Below are 19,900 nucleotides of genomic sequence, written 5' to 3'. Positions count from 1 at the left end.
CTTTGATATTGTTGTGCAACTTATGTGTCCATAGCTTACGCAGGGTATATCTCATGGAGTTTCTACCTACACCTTTTCTACAGACAGAGCAGGGCTATCTACCTGAAGGAATTTGTGATTTGGTTTTTGTTCGGTTAACCCTAAGGCTCTTTGATTCTAGATCCTGCTTCCACACCCTCAACTTCGTTTCTAGTTCTTGTGACTCAGCTTTTAGAGCAAGGCCATCAGCATAGAAGAATTCCAAGTGGCAGCTTGTCTTGAATTCCTCCGTTATTGCTAATATATATATACATGTATGGTTGTATGTATGTATGTATGTATGTATGTATGTATGTATGTATGTATGTATGTGTGTGTGTGTGTGTGTGTGTATGTATGTATGTATGTATGTATGTATGTATGTATGTATGTATGTATGTATGTATGCATGCATGCATGTATGTATGTATGTATGTATGTATGTATGTATGTATGTAGTATGTATGTATGTATGCATGCATCCATGTGTACATGCATGTATGTATGTATGTATCGTCATCATTATTTTACCATTTAACGTCCGTTTCACATGCTTGCATGGCAAATCGAGGGCTGAACCAGGCTCCAGTCTTGTTTTGGCATGGTCTGTACGACTGGATACCCTTTCGACCACCACTCAATTTATGGAGTGTGCGGGGAATTTTTTACATAGCATTGGCAAGGGTGCTTTTTGAGTGGTACCGACGTGAGTGCATTTTTATGTGGCATTGAGAGGATACTTTTTCATGGCATAATCGTAGATATATATATATATATATATATATATATATATATATATATATATATATATATATATATATATATTATTTCAATGGAAGCAATACCAGCGGAAAACTAGAGGAACATGACCTATTATCCAATAGAATATTCAATATATATGTGTGCAATTTCATTGGGCATTAATAAATCAATATAAAGTTCCAGATAATGCAGTATTAACACATACAAGTATATGAACTTATAAATATTTAATATTTAAAGATATTTTAAAATATTTTAAAATATTTTTTTAATATTTTAAAAATACGTTGGCATTATAAATATATAAATAAATTATTAGATATACAAATAGATATAAAAATATGTATAAGACGTCGATATGATATAAAATAAAACTCGTAGGTATTTAAAAATATTCAAAAATGTTCATTTAAAATTCCAAAATATTGGACATCCACCGCATTAGCATCGTTTATAAACGATCTTAGGGAAAAGAGTAAAGAATTCAAATTACCTTGGTCCATCTTTGCTCATGCCCCTCCCTTTGGAATCGGATCCACTAGATGTGGATTATGCCTTAGGGAGGCTTACTTTATTTTGAAGAATTACAATCATGCTATGCTAAATAAATTTACTGATGCAATTCCGGTTTCACACATAAGATACACTCGACGTTTTTAAAGAAATTTAATAACAAAAATATAAGAATAAGAGTAATAATAATAATAATAATAATTCATAATATTAATTCGTAGTAAGGATAATGATGATAATTTAAATTTTAAAATCTAAAATCTAAAATCTGTAACTGAAAATTTAAAATGTAATTGAAAATAATATGATAATCAATGAAGTAAATAAGTATTTTATGTTGGTAAGGATTGAATTAGTATGATTTGAACTAGGATAGCTAACTTCAGATAAACATTGGAATGGAATTAAAAATAAAATAAAAAAGTACTATAATAGAATGGTTTGAACTGAGCTTAACACAGGCCTTTAATTCTTCGAGACGAAGAAAATTGAAGCAGTAGAAATTGAAGAGTTGGAGGAGTGCTTAAGTGGGGTTGAGCAATTAACAACGTTCTACGCAAGAGGTAGACAATACGGCACGGTGGATGTGCGCTTTACGAGTGAGGAGGATGCAAAAAGGCACACCACTGTACCCTTGAGAATGGCTAGGTGTGCACTTTTGCCTACATACTGTGGAAGAAGAGCTGCTAGAGTAAGAATCGATAGAGTACCTCTGGAAATTGGCCTAGATTATAAACTGTATAAAAGAACAGTAAAATGAGCTTTGGGGTCTCGTAAGCCATTCCATTCTATTCATTATAAACATTCATATTTATTCTTCGTTATATGTACCCCATGTTTTGTGTTGCCTGTCTTTGTTATGTCCATTCTTTGTTCAGGTTACCTGCCTATAATAAAGATTAAAGTGAGTTAATATAACTGTTCTATAAAGGGGATCAGTGAATTATCAATAAGACTTTGAAATTGGATAGAATGTAACGAAGTAAGTTGTCCTTTTATGTGTTGCTATCATTGTGACTTGTTGTGAAGCATCCTGATGACGGGAGTATCTGTCTCATTAAGAATATGAAATTTATATCATATTATCGGACACGTCTCCGAAACGGCCCGTCGATGGAACATTATCTTCGTGTATTACTACGTCATGTTAATATTGTATAATCTCAAATTCTCCACCAGACTCTGTGTAGTAACTCTTGAATCTTTATTACCTTGTATCTTATCGTGTGAATTATGAAGTCAATAAGTCTTATATTATGTTGATGTTTTATATTTTCATCATCATCATCGTTTAACGTCCGCTTTCCATGCTAGCATGGGTTGGACGGTTCAACTGGAGTCTGGGAAGCCAGAAGGCTGCACGAGGCCCAGTCTGATCTGGCAGTGTTTCTACAGCTGGATGCCCTTCCTCACACCAATCACTCCGTGAGTGTAGTAGGTGCTTTTTACGTGCCAGACGAGGCTGGCAACGGCCATGATCGGATGGTGCTTTTTACGTGCCACCGGCACGGAGGCCAGTCGGAGCTTAAGTGGGGTTAAGCACTCCTCCAACTCTTCAATGCTTCACCACCTCGTCCCAGGTTTTCCTGGGTCTACCTCTTCCACAGGTTCTCTCAACTGCTAGGGTGTAGCACTTTTGCGCACACCTATCTTCAGCCATTCTCGCCACATGACCATACCAGCGAAAACATCTCTCTTGCACACCACAACTGATGCTTCTTAGGTCCAACTTTTCTCTCAAGGTACTTACACTCTGTCGAGTACGAACACTGACATTACACATCCATCGGAGCATACTGGCTTCATTTCTTGCGAGCTTACACATATCCTCAGTAGTCACGGCCCATGTTTCACTGCCATGTAGCATGGCTGTTCGTACACATGCGTCATACAGTCTGCCTTTTACTCTGAGCGAGAGGCCTTTTGTCACCAGCAGAAGGTGTCATATAGGAAGAGGTGATGTCAGGACCGCACTGACTGAAAGACATTCATAAATACGTGGGTATGACAGAACTTAACAACCTTAAACCCTTCTTTCATACTGAGGAGAGGCATAATGCCTCACCTAGGCGCATATATTCATTATGGATATGTAGCAGGTGGTGGAGGCTATGTCTGGCAGTGTTACAAGCTATAGCAGATTGCACAATAAACCATCCACCAACCTTAGAGTTTACTACAGTGTTTACGACAACCATCTTTATACACATACGAACAGTCACCCAAAAGAACCGGTAACATTCTCTGTGGGACAAGCCTGTTGTAGTTCAATCTTCCGCCGGTAGAAGCCACTTGATGCAATCCTCAAGCATCAACCTGTCAACCGGTGGCGTCGGTTGCAGTTGTATTGTTAAATAGGGAGTCTTCAACATGCAGTGCCTCTCACCTGTTCATCGAATTTTGCGATGGCTGAAAAAAAGGAACAGCGTCCTTCCGTGAAATTCAGTTTTCTGCCGGGGAAAACGGTGGCCAAAGCAGTTCTGATGCTTCAAACAGCTTACAAGAACACTGCCATGAGCAAAATTCAAATTTACAAGTTTTCACGCTTTAGAAATGGTCACTTGTCGCTTGAAGACCAGCATCATTCATGGCGACCGTCGACATCCTGAACGAATGAAAACATTACAAAAATTCATAAACTGATCTTGAAGGACTGTTGCCGAACATTTGACGAACTTGTTGATATGACTGGTATGTCCTGGAACTCCTGACAACGAATCTTGAGCGACGAATTGCGAATGAAAACAGTTGTAGCAAAATTTGTGTCTGGCTTTTTCATGGACGATCAAAAGCAGTCACGACTGAATGTGCGTCATAAACTGGAAGTTGATCCGGCCCGTTTTTTGAAGGTCATCACCGATGACGAAAGCTAGTACTCAGAAATATGCAGATGTGGAGGTGTTAAAAGGCATCACTTTGCCAACAATGCTTCGAACAGTGGAAAACGCGTCTGGACCAATGCATTGCTTCAAATGGAGAATACTTTGAAGGCGATAAAAGTGTAAACATGTAAAACTAAGTGAATAAAATAGGGAAAAATTCTAGTTTCTTGTATACTTATCTCGTGTAGTTTCGTGAAGCTTTAGTCTCATGTAGCCTCGTGTATACTCACCCAAGAACAAGACAAGTATCAACGTCTCATGTGGCTGCCATGATAACTGCTGAGAATTCTCTGAGCAAGAAAGCAATGATAGCCTCATTCACCTCCAAATATTTATCCGTCAATGCGGTGTTCATTTTTTGTTCTCCTCGTTCAATATTGGTGTGTGTGGGTGTGTGTGTGTGTATGTGTGTGTGTGTGTGTGTTAAATGGTTAATACTGATGACGGAGTGTAACTAAAAGCATTTATTAGCACTACAATCATTTCAATTTCATTCTGCACTGTTCCCGAGAGGGCGTGAGCGATGTAATGACACCAAATGCAATGCACAGTGCAAAAGAGCTTCATCAGGTGACGAAACATGCTTCAAAGGTTATCAGATTTACATTTCCTTTTCGCTCCAGGTTATATGCTAATGGTAACATTCCAGCAGTTTAGACACATTTGGTTAAGTGAGGAAGATGTAGTCAGGAAGAAAATTGAAAAATAAAAACCACACAAAGTATCTCGTATAAATTGCGGTGGGGAGTTGGTAGTTGTCGTCAAGAAATCGTAGCTAAAAAAGAATCTAATGTAGATGGAGGGGGTGTGAAAAGGGTGTTTATGGCATTAGATTAAACGGCTCAATCGTTTGCTGCCGGCTACAGCAATCAAGTGCAACATGGTGAGAATGTTTAGTGGGGATGTTATTCCAGTGTTGAGACTTTGCAGCTGCCTAAACCGACACACACACACACAGTCAAGCACTCACACATACATTCATGCGTGTGTGCGCACGCATGTAAACATTCATGCGCACATGCGAAGCACACGCCCCTCCGCATACACATACATACATATCGACAGACATCCGCCATCCTGTCAATAGGCACTCACATTCTCTCACTCACGGACACATGGACATATGCTCCCCCATATATATGCAATCGCGCCACCGAGCTCGTGTACATATACGCATCTGTCTATATTTAAACGCACACTGATCGTCCCCTTCCCACACACAGGTAAACCCGTGCGCATGCGCACTGACACACGCATACGCGTACACGCACACATACACATACACAACTCGGTATTCCGGACACAGATTCAATGAGGAACGCACAGTTTTGCTTATTCCGCTTGAAAGCCATAAGTGGTAAATGTGCTCTGCATGTACCCTGCCTGGGACCTACCCTGAGACAAGGTTTGGATACGGTATTTAACGACTACTTTTCAAACCTTAATTCTTTAATTTTAAATTTCACTAAGATACATGTGTGTGTGTGGGGGGTCTGCACTTGTGAGCATGTGAACATTTGTGTGTGTGCGTCTGTGTGATTGTTTGTGTATACATGTCAGTATATATATAAACCCTGGCCGCCCCATCGTCTCCGCCTGTAACTGCCCCACGGAGCTCATCTCTAAATACCTCGACCGTGTCCTTGCCCCCCTAGTGGCATCTCTTCCCTCCCACATCCACGATACCAACCATGCTCTCCGGCTTTTCAACTCTTTCTCCTTTCCTCCCGGCTCCTCCAAAATCCTTTTTACTATGGACATCCAAAGCCTCTATACTGTTATCCCTCACCACGAAGGACTGCAGGCCCTTCGACACTTTCTTGACCTCCGCCCTAACCCTGTACCTGACACCTCCACACTCATTCGTCTGGCCGAACTTGTCCTTACTCTGAACTGCTTCTCGTTCGCGGGCGAGTTCTACCATCAGGTCTCGGGAGTGGCCATGGGAACGCGAATGGGCCCCAACTATGCGAACCTGTTCGTTGGCTATGTTGAGGCCCAAATATTCTCTAATTTCACTGGTCCCACTCCTGAACTATATGGTCGTTATATTGACGACATTATCGGTGCCACCTCACTCTCCCGCGAACATCTAGATTCCTTCCTCTCTTTCGTCCAATCTTTCCATCCAGCCCTCCACTTCACTTCCACTATCTCCAACACCTCTGTCTCCTTCCTCGACATTTCGGTTAGCATTCTTCACTCCACTCTTACCACCTCCATTCACTACAAACACACAGACTCACACTCATACCTCAACTTCTCTTCCTCCCACCCAGAACACACCAAGCTTTCCATCCCCTATTCCCAATTCCTCCGTCTACGTAGGCTCTGTAGTGACGACCATGACTTTGAGACTCAGTCTCAACGTATGGCTCACCACTTCACCCTACGTGGATACCCCTCACCACTATCCACACCGCCCTTGCCAGAGCACGGTCCGTGGACCGTGTATCTGCTCTCTCTCCCCGAACCCGCCCTGTAGTCTCCCGCCTCCCTTTTCCCCTCACTTACCACCCCACGACCCTACGTCTCCAACGCACCATTCTTCGAGCTTTCCGTCATCTCCAGTCCGACCCGTCCACTTCACACCTCTTCCCTAACCGACCCCTTCCCTCTTTCAAACGAGCCCACAACCTTCGAGACCTTTTGGTCCATAGCTCCTTCCCTGACCCTACCTCCCAACCCGGCTCGTTCCCCTGCTCCCGCCCACGTTGCCGCACTTGCCCTTACCTCTCCAACACCACCCGCCTCACTAGCACCCACCATCGACCCTATCCCATCATCCACTCCTTCACCTGCACCTCCAGCAATATTATCTATTGCATCTCTTGTTCTCTCTGCAATTCCTTGTACATCGGACAAACGGACGCCGCTTGGCTGACCGGTTCGCGGAACACCTTCGTGACATCCACCTTGCGAACGACACACCGGTCTCACGCCATTTCCGCTCCACCGGTCACTCCTTGCAACACCTATCTGTGTTCGGTTTGTCCTTACACAGAGGCCATCCGGATTCCCGTTTGCGCCGTGAACAGGAATTAATCTTCTCTCTTCGCTCTTATACGCCATTTGGTCTCAACTCTCCCCCCCTCCTCATCTAACCCCCCTCCCCCCTCCTCACCTATCCTTTCTCCCCCCGACCCCCACTTCTTCAGTCCTTCATCCTTTCACCCCTACTCCCCTTCCCTTCTTCCCTCTTTCTCCCTCCCTCTTCCCCTTCCCTCTGCTCCCTCTCTCCCCTTCCTTCTCCCCCATCCTCTCCTCTTCCCCTCTTCTTCCCCTCCCCTTCTCCCCCTCCCCCTCTTCTCCTCACTACACCACATGACTTTACACATCACATCACATATGATGTGCCATACTAATACACACACCAACTAATACATACTAATAAATACTAATACATACTAGTACATACTAATACTTACACCAACCCTATACATACACACGTCCAGACCCCGCATACGCACTTATACTCTCTCACACACACACACACCTATACATACCAATACGTACTAATACATACTAATACATACTAATACATACACCAACCCCATACATACGCACGTCCAGACCAATCCTACGCACTAATACTCTCTCATACACACACACACACACACACCCTTATACATACTAATACATACACCAACCCTATACATACACACATCCAGACCCCTCCCACGCACTTTTAGCTGGTTCCTCAACCCCTTTTATCAACCCTATTATCTCCCCTTATTTCGCTCTCGCGTCTCATGTTTGATCTTTGACCTCTGGCCGAAATCAGATCGCATTGTTGATTCGTTAGCTACTGCACGCATTTTTTTTCTCTCCTTCTTTCTGTGTTTTTCTCTCTCTGTGTATCTTTCTGTTGAAGAGCGTAGGCTCGAAACGTTAAAGACTTGTTTTATTTATATTTCCTGAGCGCCATACTAATACAATTGTTCGTTTGTTTTCCACCTGCCTTCGTCTTTTGTTTATTTTCATAAAGCTTCCCGTTATATATATATATATATATATATGTATATATGTATATATATGTGTATATATGTATATATGTATATATATGTATATATATATAAAAATATATATGTATATTTATATATATATGTATATATGTGTATATACGTACATATATGTATATATATATATGTATATATATGTATATATATGTGTATATATATGTATATATATATATGTGTATATATATATGTATATATATGTATATATATGTATGTATATATATGTACATATATATATGTATACATATGTGTATATATATATATATGTATATATATGTGTGTATATATATATATATATATATATATATGTGTATATATATGTGTATATATATTCTTTCATTTTCATCTAGTTTCAGCTCACGAGCTGTGGCCATGCTGGGGCACCGCCATTTGGTGTTGCTACATGATTTTACTTCACGAATGCTTTTTAGCAATTGCCATTTGGTGCATGAGAGGGTTCGATGCAGCTGCCCTCATCCGCACCTCCTGCCGTGAAGTTGGTCCATCCGGGACACCTGACAAGAAGAGATCCAGCTTTATTTTAAAAACATCTGCATCCACCCATGCAGGTCTCTCAAGTTCTTCGGGAGGATACTGAAGAACTGTGGGCCTCTGAAGCCCAGGCTATCGCAGTATCTTGTCCTACATCTTGATGGCAAATTTGGAGTCCTTGGCACTATGCAGTGGCGCCCAGTTCTGGCATTTGTGTAACTCTCGATGCCAAAGTTTGGGACAAGTCCTTCTAGGATCTTCCAGATGTATATTATGGCATATCTCTCTCGCCTACGCTCTAAGGAATAGAGTTTTAATCTCTTGAGTCTTTCCCAGTAGCTTATATGCTGCACAGAGGCTATCTTCTTCATGTAGCTTCGTTGGATCGCCTCAAGTTCCGTGATTAACTTGACACTGGATGGTGACCATAGCTGAGAGCAATAGTCAAAGTGGCTTAGGATAAGTGTCCTCCAAAGGACCATCATGGTTTTCTGGTCTCTTGTTCTAAAAGCTCTAAGAATCCATCCGGTCAGCCACCTACATTTCATTGCATATTTAGCAACATGCACATGAAAGGTTGCATCATTACTCATGTAAATACCCAGGTCACGCATTGATCGTGCCTCTGGGATTGCAATCCCTCCAGGTCCAGTGTATTTATTGGGTATTACATTTAGTTTTGCATGCTGATAGTATAAAGCTTGAAACTTTTCAGCATTCAACTACATGCTATTCTTCACATTGCAGGTGCTTAGTGTCTTCTGAGTTCTGTATTGCCTGTGAAACGTTCGTATCATCTGCATAACTTGTGATCATGGCTTTCTGTGTGGCTGAGGGCATGTCTGAGAGAGCCATTATGAACAGCAGTGGTCCCAAAACAGTGCCTTGTGGAACACCGCTCACTATTTGGGTGTTAATGGAAGTGGCCCCATTTGCTACTGCCACCTGGCTACTATCGTTCAGAAAGTCATGAAGCCATTCACCCAGTTTTCCAGCTATGCCAAGATCACGCAGTTTGTGACATATCATTCCATGATCGACTTTATCAAAGGCCTTTGCAAAGTCAAGATATATCACTTCCACATTTGAGTGGTTGAGCAGTTGTTTCAGCACCCAGTCATAGTGTTGTAGGAGCTGAGTTAAGCAGCTTCTTCCTGGTCGGAAACCATGTTGGGTGTCAGGCAGCAAGTCATTTTCTTCAAGGAAGGTGATTAGTTTCCTTCTGACTATTCGTTCCATGACCTTGCTGATGTGTGAGGTCAGAGAGATAGGTCTGTAGTTCTTGGCCTCCACTCTGCTACCTCCTTTATGAATAGGGCATATTTTACCCTCCTTCAGTTTCCTTGGAAGTTTGCCAGTTGCAAGGAAGCTCTGAAAGAGGAACTGCAGTGGTCTTGCTAGGACTCTCTTACATACTTTTAGAAGGATTGCTGGGAATCCATCGGGGTCAGTAGATGAGTTTGTTTTCATTTCATCTATAGCCTTTATTACATCGTTTTCCTTCTTATTGATGTAATCAATAATCATTGCCTCTGATTTTATATCTGAAGTGGTAAAGAAGTCAGTTAGATTGCTGACTTGAAAATGCCCTAGGGGTGGAGTGAAAATACTCTTGAATTGCTCATTTAGTATTTCACTTATCCTCATTGGATTTCCTGTGTGTGTGCCATCCTTTTCAAGGAGTGGCCCTATCCTACAGTGCACCGTAGCTGTTTCTTTGGCATACCTGTAGAAAGCTCTGGGGTTAGATTTTATGTTGTCTATAGCCCAGGCTTCTTTGTCTGCTTTTTCTTTTTCATGGGAGAGTTGCAGACATTTTTCAATTTCCAACAGTTTTATTTTCAGGCGGGACTTTTCACTGCTTTCAATTTGTTTGTTTAGGCGATTTGAAACTTTTGTATGCCGTCTCATAAGAATCTTCCTGTCTCTGTGGATTTTGTTCTTGTGTACAGTGGCCTTTCTCTCTGGGACACATTTGTAGCATATGGCTTGCATTACAGATATGAATTGTTGAAGTTTCATGTCGATGGCTGGTGAGGAGAGACATTCATGCCAGTTTTGTTTGAGGATCTTTTTCTCAATTTGTTTCCAGTTTGCCTTATGGAAGTTCAAGCTGGAAAGATTCTGAGAGCTTCTTGTAGGCTGCATGTCCATGCTTTCCTTTGGCCCATACATGGTCAGCTCTACCATGTTGTGATCCGAGAGTAGTGTCGGTGTCACTTTCACATTATGGATGAGATCCATATTATTTGTGAAGCAGAGATCCAGTATGTTAAATGCCCGGGTTGGTTGGAGTACTATTTGCTCCATATACTGAGTGTTGATGAGGTTCAGGAGGGACCTCACCTGTCCTCGTTCGCATCGTGTCATTCCTGGGAGAGAAAGGCCCTCGGGCCATCTGACATTGGGTAGATTGAAGTCTCCCATAAGAAGTACACTTATGTGTTGTTCTAATGTGATTAGGACTTCTTCTATTTTTATAAGGCAGTCTTCAAACTTGCCTACATGGCTTGGGGCATCTGGAGGGCGATATGTAGCACACACAACTACACCAAGTTGCCTTATATGTACACTTAGTGTGTCACACACCGAAATTGAGAATGACAAAAGGACCTGGGGTGTGCGGTCCTCACGGATGTACATAGCAACTCCTCCATGACTCCTTCCTTTTCTGTCGGTCCGTAATACAACATACTGTGGTATGTGTATTTCCGCATCTGCTATGTCCGGTTTCAGGTGTGTTTCCGTAAGTGCTATGCATAGGGCTTGATTGCCTGCAACAAAGTCTCTCAAGAAAGGGATTTTTGTCCCGTTACTGAGTGTTAGCAGTCCGCTGATGTTCAGTAGGAGCATCGAGGTGATGTGTGCGTTGTTGCCAGTGGTGTCCACCTTGAGTCTATTTGCTGTGGCGGTCTTGTGTATTGTGGATAGTCCCATCTGCGAGTTTGAGTTTGATGGAGCCAGGTTAGCTTCTGAACAATCTTTTGTGCCATGCACAAAAACGATTCTTGTTCAGCAGCTTCCCTTTCAATAGCATGTTGATGGTTTGTAACACACACTACATCTGCGTACCTCCGTTTTTGGGCAGGTGGTGCATAGTCCTTTCCTTTTCCTTTTGGCTGGTGTATTCTGCCCTGTTTCATGTGGAAGGGTCTTTGGAGTGCAAAACGGCAGCCTGCACCTTCTCTCCATGCCAGCAGACACCTTTCAGCTAGAATTTACACATTCGTGTGCGCTGTCTCTTTCTATCCTTTTTGGTACATGGATAGTCAGGTTGGCTTCTTTCCTTGGCTGTTTCATCTTTTGGTTTTGCTTGAGTTTTTCCGTCTTTGGCTGTTTCATCTTTTGTTTTTCTTTTTGTTTTTCCTTCTTTTACTTCTTTGTTGGCTCTTTCATCTCCATGGTTTTGTCTTTTGATGCCGGTAGGGGCACTTGCACTTGGGTTTACTTCCCGACCAGGTTTCTCACTTGAATATTCTTTGTTGTCCTGTTTGTCTACCAAGTGGGGGTGACATCTTTCACTATGGGCTCCGTGTGAGCAGTCATCTAAACGTTTTATGCATATACGTACCCGCACATATACATACATATATATATATACACATATACATACATACATATATGTACACACATACACACATGGAAGAAACGTGCATGCACCTAGACACAAGAACCTACGTATATACGTACATGCGCGCACACACGTACATACGCACATACATAAGCAAGCAAATCGCTATGTATATATACATATATACATGCACACTCACACATACACACCCAAAAATAATAAATGTATATACGCGCACACATATATACACACACGCACACGTGTATGTATATATATATCCCTACACACACATATATACATACACACATGTATATGTACATATGTATCCTTATGCACTCGAATAAAGAGGTACTAAAAAATATATATATGTATATACTTTATTTAAAGCAGCAGAAAATTCAACAAAACCTGTTACTCTGAGTTTCACGTTCCCGTTCGTCGGACATGGTATTTGAGTACTCTTTTTTTCCACCTTGTTTCACATATATGTGTTTACTCCAGTGTATATGTATATATATATATATATATATATGTATATATATATATATATATGTATATATATATATATAATATATATATATATATATATATGTATATATATATATATATATATGTATATATATATATATATACATATATGTATATATATATATATATATATATATGTATATATATATATAATATGTATATATATATATATATATGTATAATATATATATATGTATATATATTATATATATATATAGTATATATATATATATATATATATATATATTATATATATATATATATATATATACACACACACATATATATATATATATAATGGGAAGGTTTACGGAAATAAACAAAGGACGAAGGCAGGTGGAGTACAAACAAACAATTGTATTAGTATGGTGCTCAGGAATAGAAATAGAACAAGTCTTTTACGTTTCGAGCCTACGCTCTTTGACAGAAAGATACACAGAAAAGAAACAAGGAGAGAAAAAAAATTGCATGTAGGGGCTAACGATCCAACATGGCATTCTGATTTCAGAAGTCAAACGTTAGAGGTCAGACATTAGACGCTAGAGGGATAGTAGGGGAGATAACAGGGTCAAGTGACCTCGCTCCAACCTGAAGGTGCGTGTGTGCATCAGAGAGTATGTATGTGCATGTGGAAGAGGGCTGGTGGTCTGGACGTGTGTATGTATGTATGATGTGATGTGTAATGTCGTATGGTGTAGTGTAGTGTGGTGTGGGGGAGAGTGAGAGGGGATGAGGGGAGGGAAGAGAGGGGAGATGAGGGGAGGAGAGAGAGGAGATGAGGCGAGGAGAGGGTGGAGGAGGAGGGGATGAGGAGGGGAGAGAGAAGGAAGGAGAGGAGGAGGAAGGAAGGGGAGGGGAGAAGGGGGAGAAGGAGAGGAGGGGAGAGGGAGAGGAAGAGGAGGGGAAAGTAGGGGAGAGGGAGAAGAGGAGGAGGGGAAGAGAAGGGGAGTGAGGGAGCAGAGAGAAAGAGAGAGGGGGAAGAGGGAAAAAGAAAGAAGAAAGAAGAAAGAAGAGGGAAGAAGGGAAAGGAGGGAAGAGGAGGGAAAGAGAGTAGGGGTGAAAAGATGAAGGACTGAAGAGAAGTAGATGAAAAGGGGGAGAGTTGAGACCAAATGGCGTAAAAGATCGAAGAGAGAAGTTTAATCCCTGTTCACGGCGCAAACGGGAATCCGGATGGCCTCTGTGCAAGGACAATCCGAACACAGACAGGTGATCAAAGGAGTGACCGGTGGAGCGGAAATGGCGTGAGACCGGTGTGTCATTGGCAAGGCGGATGTCTCGGAGGTGTTCTGCGAACCGGTCAGCCAAGCGGCGTCCCGTTTGTCCGATGAACAGGGAATGGCAGAGAGAGTAGGAAATGCAATAGATAATATTGCTGGAGGTGCAGGTGAAGGAGTCGATGATGCGATAGGGTCGATGATAGGTGCCAGTGAGGAGGGTGGTGTTGGAGAGGTAACGGCAAGTGCGGCAACGTGGGCGGGAGCAGGGGAGTGAGCCAGGTTGGGAGGTAGGGGCAGGGAAGAAGCTGTGGACCAAGAGGTCTCGTAGGTTATGGGCTCGTTTGAAAGAGGGGAGTGGTCGGTTAGGGAAGAGGTGTGAAGTGGACGGGTCGGACTGGAGATGCCGGAAAGCTCGAAGAATTGTGCGTTGGAGAGGTAGCGTGGTGGGGTGATAAGTGAGGGGAAAAGGGAGGCGGGAGACTGCAGGGCGGGTTCGGGGGGTAGAGAGAAGATGCACGGTCTACGGAACGCGCTCTGGCAAGGGCGGTGTGGATAGTGGTGAGGGGATATCCACGTAGGATGAAGTGGCGAGCCATGAGTTGAGACTGAGTCTCAAAGTCATGGTCGTCACTACAGAGCCTACGTAGACGGAGGAATTGGGAATAGGGGATGGAAAGCTTGGTGTGTTTGGGGTGGGAGGAAGAAAAGTTTAGGTATGAGTGTGAGTCTGTGTGTTTGTAGTGAATGGAGGTGGTAAGAGAGGAGTGATGAATGCTGACCGAAATGTCGAGGAAGGAGACAGAGGTATAGGAGATAGTGGAGGTGAAGTGGAGGGCAGGATGGAAGGATTGAACGAAAGAGAGGATGGAATCTAGATATATAAGGGGAGGTGATTTAGAAGAGAAAATTAATCAAATTTCATGGATAGTAAGTTGATATTAATGAATTAAAAAATGGTATCTATTGGGAATAAAATTACTACCTGCGGATAAAAGTTAATTAGTTAGGTAAAAATATCTTAGGTTAATTATATATTAAGAAATTTAAGTGAGATAATGAAGATGAACCAAATAGTTACCCTAGGGACATAGGATTAATACTACTTAGTATTGGAGAACATTATAAAAAGAAGAATATAATTTTAAGTTTATAATGAAGTTCTTTAATTATTTATGAGTGTTAAACTAAAACCAGTATGGTATATTCGTTCCTATTTGGTTAAATATATATTTTGTAAAGATATCTTAGACTAATTATATATTAAGAAATGGAAGTGAGATAATCAAGGTGAACCGAATAGTTTCTTTAGGGACATAGGGTTCATACTATTTAGTATTCCTACTTATTGGGATTCATGCTATTTAGGATTCGAACTATTTAGATTCATACAGTTTAATTTTAGAAAAAAGAATTCAATTTTAAGTTTGCAGTGAAGTCTTTTTTAGTCATCTATGAATGTTAAATTGAAAGCCAGTATGGAATATTCCTACTTATTTGGTTTTAAGGAATTAAAATTTGAAAAATATAGGAATATTCACAAAATTATTATTTAAAGTATTTAAACGTTCGGTTCGTACGATGTATACAAGATTTTCCCAGCTCCAAACGGTTATTCAACAGATTTGTATTACTCTGATGCTTCAAAACTTCATAAGTTTCCATAGAACAAAGTTGACAACCATCCCTACTATTTCTATAAGGTTGCGCCCTTCTTACTATATCCCATTTTAGGTTGAATTCTATATTATTTGTTTTTAGTTCCCAAATTTTGCTAGATAATGTTGTGCAACCTGCCTTATGTTTGAGCCTAAAAGAGGAAAAATGATTGTTAAGACATCCGAAATAAAGAAAGCTATTGTTAAAAGTTATTATCGTGCATTTATAAATTACGTTTTGGAACAAACAACGACCAGATACCGGACATTTTGATATAATCCTACAATTACAACTGGGGGGATAGTGTCCGGTACTGGATTTATTTAAGGACAGTTCATTTCCATTACTGTTATTTAAATTATTATTAGTATTAGTAATATTTTCATTATTAGTAATTACGTTATGTAAATTAGGGTTACTAGTTATTAATCCATCCCCATTATCATCACCTACCATACTTTTATTTATACTACCTATATTATTGGTATTGCTATTATCACTATTTACATCAATGTTGTTGTTGTTATTATTATTATTATTATATTATTATTATTATTATTATCATCATCATCATCATTATTAATATTATTTTTATCATTACCATTATTATTATCATTATTATTCTGTTTGACTTTTGCTTTATATTTGTACAACTTGGCTCCAAGTTTCACCCAGAGACCTCAAGAGACAACAGGTTGGAAGTTCATGCTGTTGTTATGCCTAGTGTGCCATATATTTGGGGTCTTTTTGGTGTTTTACTAGTGAATGTCCAAAAAAAAAGAAAAAGAAAAAAAAGAAAAAAAAGAAAATTATGTTTGTTTTAAACCTTGAGATTACATAGAAAGTATTTTGCGTAGGATATGAGCAGTTCCCATGAGCACTATCTTTTGAATTTCTGCCATTTTGGGGTTTCTTGGTATCTGAGTTAGGTAGCATCAGCCCCTTTTGCTATCATTCCCAGGGCACCTATGACAATAGGTATTGATTTAGTCTTCAGCTTCCACATTTTGCTGATTTCTATTTCAAGATCTTTATATTTGCTCAGTTTATGGTAGGTCTTGACAGATACGTTTATATCGATTGGGACAGTCATATCAATGAGGAGGCATGTTCTTTGTTTGAAGTCTTTCAATATGATGTCTGGCCTATTTGCATCTATCTTTCTGTCATTTTGAATGGTGAAGTTCCAGAGGAGTGAGATGTGGTCATTTTCAAGCACTGGAGGTGGATTGTGTTCCCACCAGTTTTTATTATGGGGCAAATCCAGGTTTTTGGAAATTACCCAGTGAATATATTGTGCAGCTCTATCATGCCTGTTGAGGTACTCTGTAGGCGCTAGAAGACTGCATTTGGAGACAACATGATCAATGGTTTCATTTTGTTGTTGACATACACGACATGTTGGGCCACAGCCGTTCTTTAATATGTTGGCCTGGTAGTTTCTTGTAGGTAGTCATTGATCTTGAGCTGCTATGATAAACCCTTCTGTTTCAGATTTTAAGCCAGAGGCCATTAGCCATTGATGGGTCAGGGCTTTGTCAACATCTGCATTATTCACTAACTTTGGGTATTTGCTATAGAGAGGTTTTTCTTGCCATTTATCATTCAGAATATCTAAGGCCACAGTTTTAGCACAAGATTTCATGCGCTTAGCTTTTTCTGTGCTTGTTTCTTGTATGTCTATCTCTAATTCCGAAATTTGTTGTATTCGGAATTCACTTAGATATTCCTTTGCCTGTTTTGTTACTGAGTATGATGCTTTCTTGTTTTCATGTTTTGAGACAAGTTTTAACATCCAGTCCTCAGAGTTTTTCAGGTAGGTGTCTAGGCCAATTGCAGCAATCTTCATTGTTATTGCCAGTTGTAAATGTCCACGGCCTCCCTCTTTTCTTGGCAGATAAAGTCGTTCTGTATCTGCCTTAGGGTGGTGCATTCTATGCATTGTCAACAGTTTTCGTATTTTTCTGTCAAGATTACATATTTTAGTAATTGACCAGTTAACGATATTGAAACTGTAAGTCACGACTGGTATGGCTAATGCATTGATCGCTTCGATCCTGTTTCTCGCATTCAGCTCTGTCTTGAGTATTGCTCTTACTCTGCGATAACATTCTCTCCTGATCCTTTCCTTCATCACTGAATGCCTTATTCAATTATTATTATTATTATTATTATTATTATTATTATTATTATTATATTATTATTATTATTATTATTATTATTATTATTGTTATTGTTATTATTATTATTGCTATTTTTACAACTATTATTACTATCATTGTTGTTACTATTCATTCTACTCCTGGCTAACTTAATGTTTTTACTATTAAGCCTAGCTATTATGGCAGCCATGTTTGGGAGAGTGGAATATGAAATTCTCACTGATCTTTTAGAAATTATTTTATGATATTTATGGGAGGCTGGGAAATTATTTTCCAGTATAGACATAAATCTACTGTACACATTCGTCGAGATCGTACAATTAAAGGGGATATTTAGCCAAATGACATTTTCTCTCTTATATTTTTTGTTAAAGTAAAAGTAGGAAGGTTTAGTGTTATCAGTATTCATACGAGAATTATTATTCCTTTTAGTATTACTTTTATGCCTATCGGGTTTATCTAGGCTAGCATTTTCATATTTATTTATGATCTGTTTACTATTTCTATTCTTATAATTAGGTTTATACGCTAGGTTCTTTTCCTCTATTGATTTATGTTTATTTAGAGTATGAGATTCTTTATTACTTAAGCCATTTACATTCACTTCATTATTTCGGAGATTTATGTTGTCAATATCTAGGAAGGTGATTTCCTGCTCATAACCAGCCTTAGATAATGCAACATTATAATGATTAGAGTGAGAGTTAAAGATTTCACTATTTGATGATAATTTTGAAATTCTCAGAGAAATATTTTTATCTAATGATTTTAGTATATTCGGGGGGGAGGTGATTGGATGACTTACATATCTGGTAACTTTTCCCTCCTTTCTAAATGGGTAATGTAACTTTGAATTCAAGTCTAAGGTAACGTCTGGGAAATTAACTATCTTGGTGTTAGGTTCATATGTAATGCCTAGGTGAAAATCTTTAAAAAAATTGCTAATTTTCTTTTTTATGCTCTCAATACTTGATTTACTGTTGCTAGGTACAACAAACAAAGCATCATCCCTATATAGACCACCTTGTAATTCTGGGATATCTCTGTTTATGCATTTTAATAAGTATGCTCCTACCAGATTGGTTATCTCCGCCAAGTCACTTGAGCCCATGGGTATATCAAAATTATTAGGGGTATCCACCCTAGTCCATAATTTTCCTTCAAATTCGATGATAGTTTTTCTAGCTAATAGGATGATGTCAATTTCTTCTCTAGATATGAGAGAGCGGTTCTTAGCAAAAATAAGTGATTTATTAAGTAGAATGGGGGATATACTAGAATAGTAATTGTTAATGTCAAATTGGATAAAAGAGATTCTATTAGTGTTATCTAGAGATTTAAACCAATCTATTACCTCATCTGTATTAATTCATAGACTCAAGGGGAGATTAGGAATTATACGGGGTAGAATATTGTCCAAAATAGATTTGCTAAGTCGACCAATGTCCGACTTAGTTGTACATATGTGTTTTACCGAGGGGTTTTCGGAGAAAATTTTCTTGTGGTCCTTAAGATTAATCCTGGGTTCACATGGTTTTAGAGGCTCCGTTCTATCGGTCAGATCATAATTTGCCGTAACTTTTTTGATTTCTAAATTAATATCTCTTAGGTTTTTCTTTGTTGTTACTTTATACCTTAAGTTTAGTTCCTTTCTAATGAGTTTGCTGTAAGTTGCATAATCCATTCTGTAAAGGTTTCCAGTTTTGTCGGCTGGGACCAGGATGTCCTGTTTACCTTGAATAGATTTAATGTAATCCTTTAGATGTCTAAGGTGTGGATTATACCTTAGTGGATGTTCCTTGAATTTAATATTTACGATAAGGTCCAGTAGATCCTTTTCAAAGTTTTCAAGCAATGGATTCGGAGGTGGGCTCTTCCTACTTCTAAAAATCTTTTTGTAGCGATTATTCAAGTGTGTTAGTTGAGGGTCTTCTTTCGGTTTGGTATCGTGGTGGTAAGTAATCCATCTAATTCTTTGGATAAACTCATTGGTTCTGTGGATCAATAGCCATATGTATTCGTCCTTACTATGAAATGGGATATCCTTTGGGGAAAACTCTATATTTACCTTTTTCAT

At 39.7% G+C, this 19,900-nt stretch overlaps 1 protein-coding gene across 1 annotated transcript in view; it reads right to left on the bottom strand.

The window, feature by feature from the left end:
- LOC118768401 (putative ankyrin repeat protein RBE_0319) overlaps positions 1 to 19,900 on the bottom strand; it is a 57,728-nt gene extending 37,828 nt beyond the window's left edge. The window contains exons 1-2 of the mRNA XM_036514784.1: positions 19,298 to 19,900; positions 18,262 to 18,490 (exon numbers count right to left, since the gene is read on the bottom strand). Coding sequence (XP_036370677.1) covers positions 18,262 to 18,490; positions 19,298 to 19,900 — 832 coding nt within the window. The remainder of the gene's footprint in view (positions 1 to 18,261; positions 18,491 to 19,297) is intronic.

This window comes from Octopus sinensis, linkage group LG29 (genome assembly GCF_006345805.1).
Source record: "Octopus sinensis linkage group LG29, ASM634580v1, whole genome shotgun sequence".
NCBI classification, from domain to species: Eukaryota; Metazoa; Mollusca; class Cephalopoda; order Octopoda; family Octopodidae; genus Octopus; species Octopus sinensis.
The sequence above is the reverse complement of the archived record's forward strand: the minus strand, read 5'-3'. Positions and strand labels throughout refer to the sequence as shown.